The sequence below is a fragment of the Sceloporus undulatus genome, chromosome 1 (genome assembly GCF_019175285.1).
Source record: "Sceloporus undulatus isolate JIND9_A2432 ecotype Alabama chromosome 1, SceUnd_v1.1, whole genome shotgun sequence".
Taxonomy (NCBI): Eukaryota; Metazoa; Chordata; class Lepidosauria; order Squamata; family Phrynosomatidae; genus Sceloporus; species Sceloporus undulatus.
The window spans coordinates 83,019,910-83,039,310 of record NC_056522.1 but is presented as its reverse complement, the minus strand read 5'-3'; the positions used below and the strand labels follow the sequence as shown (position 1 = coordinate 83,039,310).

The following is a 19,401-nucleotide window of genomic DNA, read 5'->3' as shown; positions in this document are numbered from 1 at the left end:
AAAACTTGCTCAACACATTGTATTGAGGTCAAACTGATAATGTTAGTAGTGTAAAATCTTCTGAACTCTTCAGTGTAGAATAAAAGCCCAGCAAGTATTCTGAGACTATCCAAATGACATAATTTGATGGCTATTTTAGGGCATAAGGAAATGAACAACTGTTTATACTAGTTAGTTAGCGCAGAGTTCTAGTAGTCCTCTGTAGGAGAGGAATGTGAAAACTGCATAAGGTTAAAAAATACAGCACAATTAAAAACTTTTAAATTATTTTAAACAGTATGTTTTTTGTGGATCTCTAACAAAATTTCTTCTCTACATTAACATCCAAACACTTTTCCAAGTTTTCCATTCCACAGACCACCCCAATTCCCACCAAACATAACTAAATCAATGAGGGCAAAGTAGTTTTTCAGCCAATGGCTTAAGAGAGCAAACTGTCTTACAAAAGTGTTAATTTATCACAAGTCAGTCTTTAAAGCACAAATATGATCAAACTAGTTCAATTTTGAACTACTAGGGATGCACAAGAACCCTGCAGGAGTTCTTTTCAGAACACTTTGGTTAACAGCTAATCAGTCTTAATCATTTGTGGATTTAAAAAAAATAGTAAGATATATTCATTTTTACCATTGTCCCTAGAGACGCATTTCCTTGGCATGTTGTAGCAATCCATATCTTAATTAGATGAGCACTGCAGCAATTCAAGGAAGAATAGTTGAACTGCACTAAAATTTTAACAACTGGGGTATCAACCAGAAAAGGCTCACATTTGTAGCTTGTCAGAACAAAGGAAGAAACTGTCTTTTTATTCCTTAGAGTTGAGTCGTCTGCAGTCACTTGCGGCACACACCACATCGTTTAAAAGGAAGGGGGGGGATGACGTCTCCTCCTCTTCTTTTTTCTTGCTTAGGATTGCAGCTCAGGGTTTTTGCTGAGTGCTACATCGGCTGCACATCCAGTAGGTTGCACGACATTGAGAGCATTGTGGCAAATGAAGTGCCACCAGGCCTCATTACAATGCAAAGAATGCTTCTGCATAGGTCACGCCGTTTTCAGGTCATCAGCCACCTCAGAATCAGTCAAACTTGATCAGTTCTCTTCAGAGGAATGAATTCTCCTCCATTCTTGAGCAGGTAAAAGAAAAACCTACATTTTATGTTTTCTTTTCCACACATCCCTCTACACACACACACACACACACACACACACACACACACACACACACCTCTCTCTCTCTCTCCAATTCCAGTGAATTTGAGACAGCAACATCAGGGAAAACAGCAAGCTTCTCTGGGGAGATAAATAAAATAAAATGTGTTAACTACTAAATAACTCTGTAGATAATGCAGAGCTTCTTGACTTAGGGGTGATGAAGAAGAAAAGGCACTTGGTAAAATATCTCTTCCTCGCCACAAAATAATCACAATCCAGTCAGTGAACTCAGTGAGTCAATAGCTTCAGCCTTGTGATCCAACTGACCAGCAGGGAAGGTTCTGTGGAGGAGGATTTTGTAGAGGAAGGGGGCACAGACGATTTTTTGGCACCATCCTCCTGGAAAGGGATGGTGGCACTATTGTGAAGATCCACATTAACAAAACACCGACTTCCTCTGATGTAGTCTGCACCTCTGACTAACTGCCTTTCTGCCATAGGTCTGGAAAACTGATGCTGCAGCGGGGTACTTTCTTCAATTATAGGTGGGATTCTCTCGTTGCTGAAGTACCGGCAGAGAACATTTTCACCTGCCAACACAAAAATAACATTTAGAAAAAACTCATGTTTCATCTCAGGTCTCAGTGGTTGAGATGTGGCATGCAGTAAAGAATGGTTCAAAATTATGCTCCCCATATCTTACCAGGGCCAGAGCTTGGAAAAGTGACCTTTTTGGATTGCAGCTCCAAGAGTCACTCAGCCAGCCATTTTTCCATACTCTAGCTAACATGGTTTTGTATGGTCTGTGTGTAGGGCGAAATTAATCAGAAATAGGGAATTGAGAATTTCCTTTCAGTTAGTCAAAATTACCAAAATTTGAAAATGTCTTGGACATATGGACTGGAAGACCATAAGAATTATTTTTAAAATCATTATGGGAGAAACCTAGATTCAGTCATCCAGGCCCATAATTTATTTAACCAGCTGGTTAAGAGTGCAAACCTGACAGATTTTTCCTCCCCTAATTTGAACTAGTTCTTGCAGTATCACCATCCTGTCCCTGTATCCTCACTTCTCCCTAATGCTCCAACAACTTGCCTTTCATTTAAGTTCTCCCTATTCACACTGGAATTTTAGGTTAGGTGGAAATGCATACACTATTACCTAGGAAAAGAAAGAATATTTGACCATTCAAGGGGAAAACTGAGAAAATGGCTTTTCAAATGTCCCAATACCTTTATCTTCAAGCCCCTTTCCTACAACCCCTCATCTCCAAACAGACTCTAGGACTACTTCTGTCTTCTCCCACCTCAGATTCACCTGTTCCTGTTCCCTCAAGCAAAGAGGTGTAAGGAAGGAGGAGCAACCCAGCAATAAGGATCATCATCATGAATTGTGTTTTGATAGTAAAATAAACAATGACAATGTCTGCATCATCTTGAAACGGTTAACATAACATTGATGTCAAGGATACAGCCTGCTGATCCTCCCTTGCCTTTCCTCAATGTCACAGTGTGGGTGGCTTCAGCTTGCCAATCCTGGTCTGCCTTTCCCCCAAGTTTTTTTAATGCAACATGGGGAAGGTGGAGTGTGATTCCGGGAGAGGATCCTGGAAGGCTATAGCCTGCCAATCCTTGCCTGCCAATGACAGGGGAGTTTGGGGAGGACATCAGGAGATGATCTCAGCAGAGGATCTCTCTTGCTGGACACTCCCACTGCCATAATACTGCATAATTTTCAAAGACATCTGGCAATGGGGAGAAAATTGATTTTTTTTCCTTTCTCCCTTGAGGAAACAAACAATTTAACAAAGCACATTCTTACTATTATCCCATGGCTGTCTCTTCAAGGGAAGATTGTGGAAGGCTGGTTTAGATCATTTTCCCATAACATACCTGGAGACAATCTGTGCCTAAATCCAATTGCTTAGTCCCAAGCAGAGTAAACACAATGACTGAATTGCTAAATGGTTAATACTTCTATATTTCATTGATTCAACAAGACTACTCCAGCTGGAACTAACAGTTAGATTTAGGCCTTGATTTCCCAGCTCCTACCCATCTTGGAACCCAACCACAGAGTATGTTTCATCAATGCCAGGGATTCAAGGACACTATAACCACAAGCCATCTTCTGAATATTTATGCTGGACCATCTTAATATAAACTAACCCAGCTGGCTTTTGCAAAAAACAATGATCCTCATTGAGAAAAGACCCAAGCTATGTGTTTCAACTACCAGGATCCCCATTTTCACTTTACAGGTACCCAGACATAATAGACCTCACAGGTAAGAAGAAAAAAATTTACCACCTTTCTCTTCACTTTGAGAAAGTTATTAAAACCTGTGCAGTTTTTGAAGAGTATTCAAAGTTTGGAACTTATTCTGTGCAAAAAAAGAGTACATATTTGTATCAAAACCAGCATTTTCTGCAGAGAAAATGTCGTTTTCTACATAGAATCATAGTTGGAAGAGACCGCACGGGCCATCCAGTCCAACCGCCTGTCATGCAGGAAATCCAATCAAAGCATCCCCAATAGATGCCCATCTAGCCTCTGCTTAAAGACCTCCAAGGAAGGAGACTCCACTATACATAGGAGATGCTGTCATATTTTTAGCATATTTTTGGCCATTTTCCAAATATATTCTTTTCATCCCTATGCCAGATACCAAAGTGAATTCTCAGCATCCAGGTAGGCTGTCTTTAAAGTGGTCCTTTCATTAGCATAAGCACATTAAGAGATGTATATTTAAGAAAGCAAACAGCCCATGTTCCCTACACCATTTCCTTACCTTTTCTCCCCATTGCTCTTGGCTTCGAGAAAGGCTCTACCACTCCCACCCAGTTCCCATCTGCTGGCATTGACAATGGTCGAGGCTTTCCTAAAAACAATAGAGAAAAGTTTCCAGGAATATGATGTAAAATCAGAGAATACTGAACTGGCTTGTCTCTACAAATGCCATTATCAGAAAAAGAAGCACAAAATATTAAAGCGGAAAAAGAATAAGCCTTGAGTTTTTGTATGGAGGGGTTCAAGCTGCCTGCCACCCACATGCTGGCCCTGTCACGTGATTTCTGGCATTCTTAAGCTCCTTCAACTCCCTGTCCCATCACAAAACAAGCTGACAAAGTAACTTAAGGCTTTTTCTGCTTTAGCTGGGCCTCCATCACCTTACAGAGGGTACAATTATTCTATTAATCAACGCCTTCCCCCATTTTAGCAAGAATCATAGAATCATAGAGTTGGAAGAGACCACAAGAGCAAACATTGAAAACAGGAAATGACCTTCACATCACTTACAGTTTTTTCAGAAGTATCTAGTGTGGTCAGTGGGACCTGGAAAATGACACCCAGATCCTCCATAGTTTCTCAACTCACACAGAAATAAAAATAAGTGGTATGCTACAGAAAATTTGTTTATTTATTTATTTTATTTCTATGCCACCTTTCTCCCAAAAGGGACCCAAGGTGGCTCACAATATAAAAACACACTAAAATATTTTAAAGACAATTAAAATAACCCAATTAAGATACTACAAAGTTAAAATGCAAACATACGAAAGTTAAAAAACATAATCTATAAAAATACCCATCCCCCACCCCCCAAAAATAAAACCAGGCTTGCATGATTTTAAAAAGCCTGCCTGCATAGAAACGTTTTTACCTGCCGGCAAAAGGCTAGCAGGGAGGGGGCTAGTCTAGCCTCCTGCGGAAGCGAGTTCCACATTTGCTCACCAAGTTGGCGGGACCAAGAGAAAGCCTTCTTCTGAGGATCTTAGGGCTCTAGCTGATTCGTATGGGGAGATACAGTGCTTCAAATCCTGTTCGTATGGAGAGATATGGTCTCTCAAGAGCTTGCCTTAAGTCCAGTATTTTTTTTTTCAGCACAGCTCTGAGCAAAGCTATCTCAAGGACTCCCCATATGAGCAGAGTCAGGCTCTAAGATCTTTGGGGGTAGCACTTTTCCCAGTCCTATCACCTTCTCAGGCATGTTTGACAGGAACACAAGGAGGCTAGGATGTCTCCCATCTCTTGCTGTCCTTCCACCAACAAGTGAAAACATCCTCTTCCATCAGGGTTTTAAGAATTAATGGCAAGTGTTTTTAATTGTAGGTTGTTTTAATAGTGAGTTCTTGTGCTGGTTTTTATCTTTTAATGAATCTGTTTTAAAGGGTTTTAATGGTACAAAATGTTTAATTTTATCAATAACTTGAAATGTTTTTACTTAGATCTTTGTTAATGCTATCTATCTCTATTACATGATTTTCTTGGCAAGATTAATTCAGAGGAGGTTTGCAAAGTCCTTCTTCTGAGGCTGAGAGAGTGTGCCTTGACAAATCGCACTCTCTCAGCCTCAGAAGAAGGCCATGGCAAACCTCCTCTGAATTAATCTTGCCAAGAAAACCATGTGATAGAGTTGCCTTATACTGGAGTTAACTTGAAGTTGTTGTTGTTGTTGCTGTCTGCGCCTTCAAGTTGTTTCTGACTTATGGCGACCCTAAGACAACCTTATCATGGGGTTTTCTTGGCAAGAGTTGTTCAGAGGAGGTTTGCCATTGCCTTCCCCTGAGAGCATGTGATGTGCCCAAGGTCAGCCAGTGGGTTTCCTGGCCAAGATGGGAATCGAACTCTGGTCTCCAGAGTCAGACCAACACTCAGATTGGAAACACATAAAACAAAATGCTGACTCAATGGGTTTTCACTTTGGCAAATGCTAGTAAGTGATTTCACACACAATGTTCATTGAATGCTATGGTCTGAATGGTAAGTCACTACGTATGTACATCTCATTAACCCAGTGCGTCTAGTCAGCAAAGCAACAGGAATAATTTAGGTGTATGTTTCTCAGTCTTCCAAATTCATTACAAAGGGTGGAGGAACTGAATAGTTTAAAGTATGTTTAGGTAATCTGTGGCCCTTCAGATGTTGCCATACTGCAATGCCCATTCCATCATTCCTCACCATCTTGTACAGGGATGATGAGATTTCAAGTCCAGTGTTATTTGGAGGGCTACAAGATGCCCATCTCTGGTTTACAACTTGGAAAGAAGACTGTGTGGATAAATGGATGGAGAGATTTTCCTACCATAGGACTGGGTTTTTTCCCTCATCTTTGCTGGTAGAATATTTGCTTCCATTGGATGGCCAGGCAGTGGATCAGAATCGGTAAGAGTAAACCTTCGCCTCCTACACTCCTGATCCAGGAAAGAATTGGGAGATTCGGCACCTTTGGAACCGGGTAGGGGCTGCTTCGGCTTATTTCCTCCTCCATAAACAAAACTTCCCTTTTCATCCCTAAAAAAGATAGTGGATTCAGTTAAGAATGTAAACATAAATTACTGTGATGCTGCATTTGTACATGATTTTAATGATTGCCACAGAAATAAAGTAGAAAATACAGGAAAGATGGGGAGAAGCATTATATGCTGCATTGGAGAAAAAGCATAGCATGTCATTATTGGCTCCAGAATCCTGTCTCTCTATTTTTTTGTAAAAGCATGTTCCTAATGTTTACAAGGATGCAAAAGCATTTTTTTAAATAAATGTGGGTAATGCTGGGTAATAGTTTAAAGTAATGCTGAAGAGAGTAGGTATGTAATTATAAATATGTGTTGTATGCTTAGTATGATGGAATTTTCTTTGATAATGTATGGTGTGTGAATTTGTGTTTTTTTTTCTTTTGTAACGATTTTAAAGATTTAATAAAAATTTATTAATAAAAAAAGAAATGTGGGTAATGCATGTTGCCATTATCATGCATACGAGAGGCAACTCAATAGGATTTCTATAATCAGGAGCAAGGCATAAGTGCTGTGCAATTCACCTTTCTCCTCCCCATGATTAGGAGCAACTAATAATCATGCACAACAGTCACAGCTTCCAAATAAACTAGGTAAACAAAGAAACATTAGCCACTTTTGCTTATGATGCATAACATATACATGACATAGAACTGAATTTTTCTTAGTATCAGCTTTGTTTCCAAATACAGTTTTGTTTTATAACACAGAATGTTGCCAGCCTTCTTGACCGCATGACAAGGATGACAGGAAATTTTGTTTAGGACAAGGCTTTGGTAAGCAAATGAATGATGCTAGTAGGAAGAAAGCTGCTGCCTAAACTTTAGGCCTTAAAAGTCAAACAAGGGATGGAAACTGTTAGTTCTCTAGAAGGTTGGGTCTACAGCTCCCATGTGACCAGAATGTAAAAGTACAGCCTGATCCCTTGCTTGATTACTAAACCTTAACAGCCATCTTGGTACAGCAACTCAGCAGCTATCAATTAGTACTCCTAGGCTAGTGCTTCATGGCTTCTTACTACTATGGAGATGGGAACACTTGTCCTTAATAGTATGGCAAATGGGGCCAGAGTGGGATGTAAACAACCTTGAAACGTGTAACTGAAGAGAAAAATGCAACTATTTACAAATAAAGAAACCTATGTTTAACCTGACTAACCAAGCACAGTTGGGTCTTCTCAGATGTTACTGTAGTCTAGGCTTTGACAAGACAGCTTAAAGTTTGTTTGGATGGAGCAGTTGACTCTAGTAGCTGCAGAATCTCCCCACTTTGATTCTGAGCAACAAGAATTCTGGAGTTTGCAGCCACCTGAAGACAGGAGAATGTCCAATGCCCTGGCTAGACTTGATTTCACCACACAAGCATGGAATCGCCATAATTTTTTACATCAATTTCAGTGCTGGGTTTCTATTTTTTTTAAATCAAGTTTTCTAGTTCTAGGTTACTAGGAACAGAAAACAAGGGGAAAATAAATGGTGGAAAGAACAAAAGGGTTGCTATTTCTGCAATACCTTGTGTTTTCAAAAGATATAACTTAATTAATACAGCGGGTCCTCCCCTTATGCGTAAGGGGAAATCCGCGTATGCTTGCGCCCCATTGGAAACAATGGTGTGCATGCTCGTGGCAACGCATGCATCATTGCTTTAATTGCAACGCGGTTTCCACGTAAGCTGGAAACAGCATATAGTGCGCCCGCGTATGGCGCAGGCAGACTGTAGTTCCCTCAAGACATTTTGGTGTTCACAACCCACAGCAGATTCCTTTACTACTCCATCCCATCCAAAAACAGGCAGTAATGCAGTTATATGCTTAGTAGCTCAAACACATATAAAAAGATCTAATATGTAATTTTCAAGCTAACTCAACAGCAATATTGTAAAGAAACAAGACCAAAATAATAATACAGAACTCCTAAATAATACAGGAGCTTTTTGCGAAGCAATGTGGAATCACTGGCATACCGAGGAGCATATGGAATAGCTGGTGGTGGAGGTATGTAGAGGTCCAGAATGGCAGGCTTCTCTTTCTTCAGTGAAGTAGTCTCCATGGTGCTCTCTGGAGACTGAGTTGTTGGCGGAGGACTGGTCTGCTGTGAGAAGAAGTAGAGAATTTCTTATGTAAAAGCATGCCTCTCCACCAGTCCTTTCTATCCACTGTATGACAAAATTCCTCATTATCACCTCTCTTACCCAAACCTCTGAAAATATTTTTTTATTATTTGATCAAGTATCCTGCTTTAGGATTATTTAATTTGTCTTCTGGATTTTATTATGCATCTGCCTGGGGTTATTTAAAACAGGACTACTTGTAACATTTTAAAAATAAATGTCTGTCTGGAGGTGCCTGAACTTTTTTTTGGCCATCCCACCCTAGTATTTGAAATTTGGATTTGACCCAAGTCCCCAAACCAAACAGAAGCACTCCTGTAAACTTCTGTTTTACACCAATCTTCTAAAGTAAAAGGTTTCAGTAAACAAAATTGGGTGGATTGACTCACAGCCAGGAGTTCAAAGTCTCCTTTAGAGAAGAAAGATGGTCCTTTTGGATGGTTCTGGCCTGCTTCTCTATCTATCCTTGATGTAAAAGAAAACTGTTTGCATCATGGGATCATAGTGCAGGGGTAGGGTGTGTGAGTGAGTGAATACTCTTAACCTTTAAGGCCTAGTAGGTCTTGTATAGTAGGAGCCAGCAAGGTGTAGTGGTTTGAGTGTTGGACTATGATTCTAAAGAGAAGGTTTAAATCCCTACTCGTACATGGTAACCTACTGGGTGAAGTTGCGCAAGTCACACAGTCTCAGAGGATGGCAATGACAAACTCCCTCTGAAGAAACTTGCCAAGAAAACCTTGTGATAGATTCACCTTAGGGTCAACGTGAGTCAGAAATTACTTGAAGGCACACGGCACACACAGAGGTCTTGGAGATATTTCCTTACTTAATAGATTTTTTAACCTTTACTTGTAGCTCCAGTGCAAGGTGCCTCAGACTCAATTCTGGCAACTTTTCATACTACATAGTTATAGCTCTATATTCCACTTTTATTGCAATAGCAACATGCTATGGAATCCTGGGGCTGGCAGGTTAAGCAAAGGTATTCAGCCAGAAAGCATTTCTAGTGCCTCACAAAACTACATATTTCAGGACCCCATAGGATGCAGCCAAGGCAAAGTGGAATTACAGTGCCATAAGGTTCCCTGTAGTGTCATCATTTAGAATTATACAAGAAACGGTATTTGACCCATCCAAAGCCGACTGACATGACCTCTCTGATAATTCCATGGGGAATTAGGAAAATGCTGTGCTTATCACACTCTTTACAGCTGTAGCAAACTTTATTATTGTTGTTGTTGTTGTTGAGCTACTTTCCACACACAAGGCCTTCCAACAATTTATATGAACACTATCCAGAGAAATAACTACAGCAGAAACTATTCATCTTTGTGCACAGCGACAACTGAAAAGTACCTGTAACAGCTGCAGAATCCCGAGTGCTATGTCTGTGCTTATAACCAATTCATTTATTACCTAACTTCCTGAAGAAGCCAACACACTCCTTCCTTTCCCATTACCTGCTGACCTCGAAAATCAACATCTCTTTAAAGCTATTAATCCTTCTGCCTTTTCCACACCCTCTGCCTCTTTGTCTCCCAGAGGCTTCACACCATCCCCAATTCTGCTGATACCAGCAGCTGGCAAATGCAGACACCCCAGGATAAAACAAAGCAAAGAGGGAAAAGTCACAATTCAGCTAGGCTACAGAGAACACCCTGGATAACTATGTTCTATTTAGCAAATATAATCTCTTGACAGTCGTTTTTTTTAACCTAGTGAGTATTCACTGTTTACTTCAGAATTCATCTGTCCAGAAGATTATAAGCAATTTGGCCCCAAATGGCCTCACTAAGATATCTGTCCCAATCAACAATGTCCTCCTTCAGGGATTACAGAGAAAAACATCATCTCGCCCGACTACTCCCAACTTCTTTTGGTATATTACAATGAGAAGATTATTTTGAGGAAAAACAGCTTTCACAAAAAATTTCAAAACATTTGGCTTTTTTTATTCTACACAGCAATAGATGAGAGACTGTTTTAATTAAATTATTACTAATGTGAAATTATGAGAATCCATTAACTGTGCAACTTAAGCTTCAGTGCTTTCCCAAGGGAGTTGTGTGAGTGCGTGTGTGCACGCACATATTTGACAAAACTGCAGCACAAGCATTGGTTCCCTACTGTCTTCTAGTTTTAATTAAAGGTGCTGGTATGAGCACATACATCTCTAAATTGATTAAACCAGGAGGAACATCTCCATTTCAGTCTCTAAAAGATTTGAACAAGAATGTCTCCTCAAGTGTACCAAGTTTATACTGCAAAGACACAGACACTTAAAATGCCGCTCCCTCAGATTTCATCTTTTTGAGGCTAACCTCAAAGCAGCACAATTTTTTTTATTAAAACATGCAAGAAGAGTCTGGTACAGTCCAATATTTCTTGGTCTAAACAACTTCAGACTATAAGGGTGTGTGACAGAAACATCTCACTCAAATGTTCCTCCATGTTAAAACAACAATTGTCTATGGGAAAGTGGCAAGTCAGGGTGAAGGCTAGGCAAAAATACTTTTGCTTGATTATGTGCAGGGAATTTGCATTTTGTTTTTAAATGGGAGATCATTACAATATACAACCCCACTCCATGCCAAACACATAACTCTCAGTCTGTGAAGGACTGTACTATGTGTTTCTCTTCCATGTTTAACTAACTTAGACATTTCAGTCCTATCCAGTTCTGTGCCAGTTTTGTACAATTTCTGTACAAAACACTGTAGGTGTTTTTAAATAGATAAAATATTTGCCTTCTATTAACTATCCCCAATCTTTGAAACAAGAAATGCCATTCACTTAAAAAACAAGTGGGTGGATAAATTATGACCTGGGCACTCCAACACCTTTTTTGCACCTTCAACTGACATGCACATATGCACGCATGCATGCACACACACACACACACACACACACTGTTCAGGGCAAAATAAGTGCCTAAAACAGTCAATTTGTTGCTCCTGCCTGCCTCCTAGAATGATGGGTTATAATTATACACTCCCAAACTCTCTCCAAGGCCCATAAATAACATGGAATAATTACTGATTGCCCTTTTTGAGTAAAAATGGGGCACTGACGTCTGCCATGGAGACATAAATTGCACCCCCCCCCCCACTGGTCTTGGTTCTAATCTTCTTAGCTAAATTCGAAGAAAAAGGACAACACCAAAATGGCCTTTACTCATCACAGTTTGCAACTTTGTTTAAATCGATTGATCATGTTAATATATAGGAATTTGTAGAAGCTTTTATATTTTAATAACTTTTTAATATAATAGGGTAATCTGAAACATGACCTTGAAATGTTTACTCTAGGAGATAGGTCTGTTTGTAGTTATCTACCCATATCTACATTCTGGACTAGTATTGGGGTGTTTTGTTGTTGTTCAAAATATACCCAATTTACTTTTTGGATATTCTCTAGGCTGGTGTTGTAATTATATGTTGCTTATGCCGTGTGTATATGAGCATATACTGTTCTGATGCTCGGTTACTGTTTTTCTTTTTCTTTCTGTGCTGGCTGTGCAACGTAATAAATACTCATTCATTCATTCATTCATCACAGTTTGACAATTCACATTACCTGAACTAGTGGTGGTTTCCACCTTAGGTTTTTTAGTGGGGCAGGAGTAAAATTAAAAGAGCCTGTATGACGTTTCTTCACTAGCAAAGTAACACCAGAAGGATTCTCACGGAGCTTCCTCACGAGATTCTTCAATTGCCATCCCACCTTCAAAATAAACCAGACAAAATGAATAAAACATTTTTAAACAGAAGATCTGTACTATTTCAAAGTGTTACCCCATGGAATAGACCCTCTTCACCCCAGTGATATACCTCGGATATCAAATTAATATAAAAAGTGATGTTTGGTCACATAGCCACTGAAGGTGCCCCAATGTAAGGATGATAGCCTGCCCAAATATGAGGATCTGGCATTCTTGGCTGGGAAGCACTAGCGCATGTAGACAGAATAGGTCCTTTGAGACTGGAATCTGTATAACCTCATCAAACAGGACTGTGATGGTGGGCAGTACAACAGCTACATGCCAACAGGAATCAAAGGGCACTTCCTTCAGGAGATGACACCTCTTTGTGCGAGACATCAGAATTGACTACCCTGCCATTTCCATAAATCTCTGGCCATTCTTCCTCCTGGAAAAATCCACTCAAACTCCTGAGAAACAGCTTCGGGACTTGTTTCCTCTTATAAATATACCCGTTTGGGCCACTACCAATTCAGTCCAAGTTGAGTTCAAGCAGCCAACCTGTCCATTTCTTCCTTGACTCCTTGGCACACACACATGCTCAGGTCCTGGCTGCATGCTAAGCCAGATTGATCCACTGTATCCCCTGATTGGAGCTCTGTGCCTGCATCAGGTAAAGTAGTGCCTGCTGCTAAAACCCTCGGAAATTGCTATCAGCTATCTTACATTGTTAGTTCTGGGATATGTGTGTGAGTGAGTGCCCTTGAGTGAAAGTTAATTTCCCCTTGCTGTCATAAAGAAAATAAGCTAATTTGTAATTTGCTGTCTGAAGTTCTTGGTTTAGAACTGTTATACATAGACTAGATTCCTGACTTTTAAGAGCTACCTCTCGCCACTTCCAATTGAGCTAAAACAATTCCCCCATTGAAGTCAATTGTGTGTGCCCTCCCAGAACCCCCGCATTTTGGGTAACAAGAGGACATCTCCCATACAATGCTACTATGGAAATAACCTTTCACTGCGGATTCAAAAAAAATGCAGCATATTATGGAAGCTATACAAGGATAGAGATAGCATAAATGCAGAGTTTAAATGAATGTTGTCCAAAGTCTTTATATGTCAAAGGTATTTAATATATCACTCACACTAGGTAAATGGCCCCAGTTAACCATTTTGGAACATAAACAGCACATAGTAAAAATATGTCTGTTTGTTGTTAAACCATGCAATAATATAGTCTATTTATGTAAAGGACTGCATTCCCAAGCATCAGAGAATCTCAGTAAGCCACTAGATATATGTTACTAGGATGACTACCATCTATTGTAAAGCTGGACTATCTCTTTTACTAATAAGAGATCCTAAGTACCACTCTGTCTCATGCCTCATTAATCAGAGGTGGGCAACTCTGCAAGGAGCAGGCACTATTTTCTCCCTTACACCTGCCCACCAACACATTTCAACATACTCACTTCCAGCAATCATTCTGACTAATATTTGGCTGATTTCTTTGTTCTGGTGGCTGGGGTGGGGTGACTAGGGGAAGCAAACCACCACATTTTCAGGCAGTTTTGCAACAAAAAAACAATTAAAATCACCCTGAAAAAGATTTAAATGGAGGGGGTGGAGAATCCAGGGTTTGGGGGCACTTCAGGGGACAAACCTAGGCGCCCCAAGGGCCACACTTTAACCACCTTGCCATAAATGATAGTTTAAAAATAAGAATATAATTGAAAGTATCAGTCACCCATAAACAAAGACAAAAATCTGTTTTATAAGCCACTGATACTCTGAAATCCACTAAGCTAAGTTCCAAGAAAAAGGACAACACAAAATGTCCTTTACTCACCACAGTCTGCCGATTCACCTGAATCACTTCATCACCAGCATGGATTTTCTGAGACCTATCAGCAGGGGACTAGAGAGAATAAGAACAGAAATGCACGTTCCCGATGACTCTGTCACTTAAGTACTACTAAGTAATAATCTGCTTTTGATTAGAAGGAGAACCTTGATAGAAAAAATACACCAGTGAGCATACCTTTGACATTTCTGTATGAAATGCCCTGCCCTGTCCACCATTATGGCTAGCAAACTATGTGAACAGGAAGGGTTTGCCAATTATATGGAAACCCTGGGGGAAGGCCAGGGGGCAACTGAGAACCAAGTCTTTTGGGTGACTGGGGATGGAGACCAAGTTTTTCCATCAGTGTTGAACAAAAATTTCATTAGTGCCCCTCTTTGTCATTTACTTTCTAATTATGTACACAGGAGATCATTCTTGTGAGGCTATTGCAAATAACTCATTCATAACTCCCACAACTGAGAATCAAGCTGCTTCCTTTCTGCATAGCCTGCTTTTACACTGGCATAACCGTTACTCAGAAAGCCAGCAGTGTAATGGTTTGAGCGTTGGACTATGACCCTAGAGACCAGGCTTCAAATCCTGGTATGGTCATGTAAACCCAGTGGGTCACCTTGGGCAAGTCACATACTCTGAGCCTCAGCCTCCAGAGAACAGGACCCAGAACAATGGATGAAAGCTACAGGAAAAGAGATTCCACCTCAACATTAGGAAGAACTTTCTGACAGTAAGGGCTGTTCGACAGTGGAACACACTCCCTCGGAGTGTGGTGGAGTCTCCTTCTTTGGAGGTCTTTAAACAGAGGCTGGATGGCTGTCAGGGATGCTTTGATTGAGAGTTCCTGCATGGCAGAGGGTTGGACTGGATGGCTCTTGTGGACTCTTCCAACTCTATGATTCTATGATTCTATGATGGCAAACCCCCCTCTGAAGAAACCTGCCAAGAAAGCCCAATGATATGGTCGCCATAAGTTGGAAACAACTTGAAGGTACACAACAAACAATAAACCATTACTCATAAAAGTTACAATTGTGGAAAAGCTCTCAAAAGCCAGCAAGTTCTCTGCATACTCCTGGCCTCCTTCCCCCCAAATAAGATACCTTTTAGTTGAGCTATGCTTCACTGCAACTGTACTTTGGGGACTGGCATTTTATTTGCAAATACTATATATAAAAGTTAGTCCCCAAAATGTTTATTCAGGTTTTGAGGATCCTAGATATTCTGAGATGTTCATGCTCTTCTGCAATTGTCAGTTACCACAAGCAACACCCATTTGCTGATCTTCTCACCTGAAGTAAGAGATCAATCTTTTTTTTATTAGTACAAGTACAATGAGCCCTTCCCTTAAGCGGGGATCTGTTCCAGAAAAGGGTAGATAGAAAGGACTCTTCACCCTGTATGAAAAGCACCCAAAGGCCTCATTGAAGAGAGTCACCTCAAGTAACCTCCTTTTACAGTGATTAAGACTATTCTCCCACCAACATTTCAGCAATTTTAACAAAATAAATTAGGTATTTTTCCACCTGGACACCATGTTCCTTTTTTTTTAAGCTGACAAATCCTTTTAGTTTTCATGTTCCTTACTGCTTATTCATCTAATAAACAGCTGACAATTTAATGAGACATCTCTGAGGTAGCCATCTAATATTTGAATCCCAGAGAACACACTGCAAGCTCTCTTATGTGCACAGACAGAGAGAGGTGTTAAAAACTTGACAGCACAGACATCCTAACAAGATGGATGACGTGCTTAGTGACCTGTCAGTAAGCAGCAGTTCAGCACCTAAATATTTACTCTCTTTTGTCCACCACAGGACATACTACTGCAGTTACAGATTAAAGCATCTCTGCTACCACAACACTACATCACATCCAATGATACTCTGAGAACCCACATCAGACAGAATGGGAAAAAGTACTAAGCTGGTACATGTGACTCATACAAATGAAGCAAACACCTCATTTCCCTTGTTGTCTTATCAAGCACAATGGAGGAGAGGATAATCCCCTTGGGTGACCTGAGAACTAAAAACTTCCCTAGGAAAGATTCCTTCACCCATCTCCTCTTGACTGATCTAAGACATTCCAATCATACCGAGTCAGAATTGGGAGGCAACACTATGCACTCAGCGGCACCTTCATGAAAGGAAGCTACAGGGAAAGTGAGGAAAGATGTTGGGAAAGATGGGAATCTTTAGCCACAAGGAGTAACTCCCTTCCCTTGGCATGGAAATAAGCGTTCTTCAAAGAATCCAGCCAATTTTGCCTCATAGTACAGAGTCAAAGACATTGAGGTCTAAAGTGTATGTTACACAAGGAATGTCTGTCAGGAATACCCATCTATTTGCTGAAGTCATCCAATTGTGTGTTGTTGTTGTTTTAAAAAAAGCCATAGACCCAACCAAGCTTCCATCATGAGCTGCTGGATGATGACCAGAAAGTTTTGTTTAGACCAGAGCATTCCCACCAGAAGGCAGGAAATCACAAGTCATGAAAAACAATTTGGAAATCCTGTCATGTGACTGGAACCAGACACATCTCATTCCTTTTGGAATAACTCAAGAGCTTCAATAACAGTTATCTCAAGCTTTCCCTTGCAGACATGATTACATAAATGAGAAATAAGAACAAAAGGGAAGGCAGAGCGAAATATCTGCCCCTACATCTGAAACTACTACTACTACTGATTGCAAAGCAAAAAAGGAGGAATTCTGGCAACATGTGGATTTCTTATTCTCCTGGAGAGATCAAGAGTCTCCCAAGAAAGGAAGTAATGGTTATATTTGTTTGTGTATGTTGCATTTCAACCCCACTTTTCCTCCAATGAGCTCAAGGTGATATAAATATTATCTTCTCCTCCCTACTTTATTCTTACAACAATCCTGAGAAGGAGGTTCAGGCAGGAGAGATCATGACTCACCCTAGACCACCCAAGATGTTCCATGCCTCAATGGGCACCTGAACAAGTACCATTCTGACACTACAACCATTACACCACTCTGGCTCTTATACAAGGTAGCCAAAGGTTCACTGCTACAAATTTATTTCAATGTCTTCTTCTATGTAAAAAGGGCTCTATAAATCAAACATCTAGTAATTCTCCTAAATTAGAAAACCCTGTGCCAAGCACAGAACTGTTCTTTAAACTGTACTCAAGACTACTATTGCCGGACATTCTGAAGGATTTAAACATGTATATATAATACAAAATTTCAGGATAAGCAGCAACTAATGCTTTGATATCAGTTTTACCAGATGAATAAGGAAGTCATCATGTTTCTGTTCAGAAGAAATATTACCTTTCTTGAACTTACAAAGCTCCTATGATAATTTTCCATAACTTTTCAACACATCCCCAGGGCCTTTTCAATTCTTAAGAAGCCCTACAACTACAAAGATCTGTTTCTGTTATCTTGGAAAAATTCCTTTTGTTCCAGGAAGTATATGGAATCTTACATTCTATTCCCAGTCTAAACATCCTGCTGCTGGGTTTATAAAGGACAGATCACATTATAGAAGTACATATTTGTACAGCCTACATTTACTACACCAAACACCATAACCACCTCACTCAACAATCGTTCTGGTAATTCCAGTTATTTCAAACCCCACTGGCATTTTGAAACATCCTCATCTATTTGCATGCTGCAAAATAAACTAATGAGTTGATATTAGGCAGGTTGATACAGTTAAAGAAGAACACACTTAATTATCACAGTCAAGGATAAGTTAATGATAGTGTTATGAAATCTGAATAAATAAAATATAACAAGTTCAGAATCTGCTTTTAATCAAGTTGGTGCCTAAGGTTCCTTTTTATCTAAAAATAGCTTGTGTTCATTATGTTTTGAGGAAGATAAAAAATTACTTACATTTTCTGTTGTTCCAGTAACAACATGCAATCCATCGTAAGTAGATTTTATATACATTCCCTAAGTTGGGCAATTGAAGAGATAAAGTAAGCACAACAATTAAATTACATACACAGTGTAACAGCTCACTTACAATGCTTACTAGACTTTGTATAATCATTTATTTTTTAGGAGTAAATCCCACCTCCATGTTGCCTTGGCATCAGCCCTAATCCAGCACTGTTTAATTGTATAAATGAAGGTGTCAGGAGTCTCACTGGAGAGAAGAAAAAAGCTTTCTTCCAACCCATACAACTCAGGGACAAACTAAATGTTAAAGAGAATGCATTTCCTCCGTGATTAATACGTTTTCTGTCTCACACTAGAATTTCCTGACATGTGTGTCAGCAATAAGACTTTCAAATTAATCCAGTGTCTACCTTCTGATGACAATTATAAAGCAAAGGACACTGAATGCATGATATGATATGTGCTTGAGGAAAATCACATGTTAGGGCAAACAGATGTCTTTCACCACTTGAGGAAAGACCTCTTCTATGTACATGCACCAACGCACAGCCTAGTTTGGCCTTCAATAAAGAGTTAATATGAAATAAATCTGAGACCCATTTACACTATAGCAACAGCAAGTACATTTATATATTGCTTATCAGTGCACTTAAGCACTCCCTAAGCGGTTTACAGTGTGTAAGGTAATTGCCCCCAACAAGCTGGGTACTTACTTTAGCGACCTTGGAAGGATGCTAGGCTGAATGGACCCTGGAGCCCTGCCTAGGATCAAACTCACAACCTTGTGGCTGTGAATAGATACAACCATTTAACCACTGCACCACCAGGGCTCCTTTACACAACTATAGTGTGATATTCCACTTAAATAGCCATGGCAACATCCCTTGGAATCTTGGGATTTGCTGTTTGAGGGGGCAGAATTCTCAACCAGAGAGTACTACTGCCTCCTAAAATTACAAAACCCAGGATTCCATAGAATGTTGCCATGGCAGTTATAGTGGAACAAAGCACTATGATTGTGCAGTGTGAACAGGTAGATTCTGGTCCAGACATCTCCCTTTCCTGAGAGAGCTTGGAAAGAAAATGAAGATCCATGATCAGCAGGTCTGACCATACGTATCCTTTGGACTTCTTTTAACATTTATTCCTGTAGTCCTTTATAATAGTTGTAAGAATATATCCTTCTGTGTACTTAAACAATACTCCCTATCTATCTTTCATACACAAACACACATACACACACACACACATAAAAGACTGAGTACACAAAATGAAGACAAGATCACATTACGATATTATCTCCTGAAACCTACAGTATGATCCAAAGACTGGAACAGTTACTTTTGTGAACTACAGCTGGTCACTAACTGTGCTGGCTGGGGTACTCTTGGAA

The 19,401-nt window shown here is 39.9% G+C and overlaps 1 protein-coding gene across 2 annotated transcripts in view; it reads right to left on the bottom strand.

The window, feature by feature from the left end:
• Positions 1-249: 249 nt before the first annotated feature.
• CNKSR3 (CNKSR family member 3) overlaps positions 250-19,401 on the bottom strand; it is an 88,389-nt gene continuing 69,237 nt past the window's right edge. Inside the window, exons 7-13 of one of the 2 annotated variants that reach the window (XM_042456645.1) lie at positions 18,000-18,059; positions 14,113-14,181; positions 12,140-12,286; positions 8,417-8,544; positions 6,241-6,449; positions 3,946-4,035; positions 250-1,742 (exon numbers count right to left, since the gene is read on the bottom strand). In XM_042456645.1, the coding sequence (XP_042312579.1) occupies positions 1,441-1,742; positions 3,946-4,035; positions 6,241-6,449; positions 8,417-8,544; positions 12,140-12,286; positions 14,113-14,181; positions 18,000-18,059 (1,005 nt within the window). In that variant the 3' untranslated portion in view covers positions 250-1,440. The remainder of the gene's footprint in view (positions 1,743-3,945; positions 4,036-6,240; positions 6,450-8,416; positions 8,545-12,139; positions 12,287-14,112; positions 14,182-17,999; positions 18,060-19,401) is intronic. The other variant, XM_042456652.1, reaches the window with a different exon arrangement.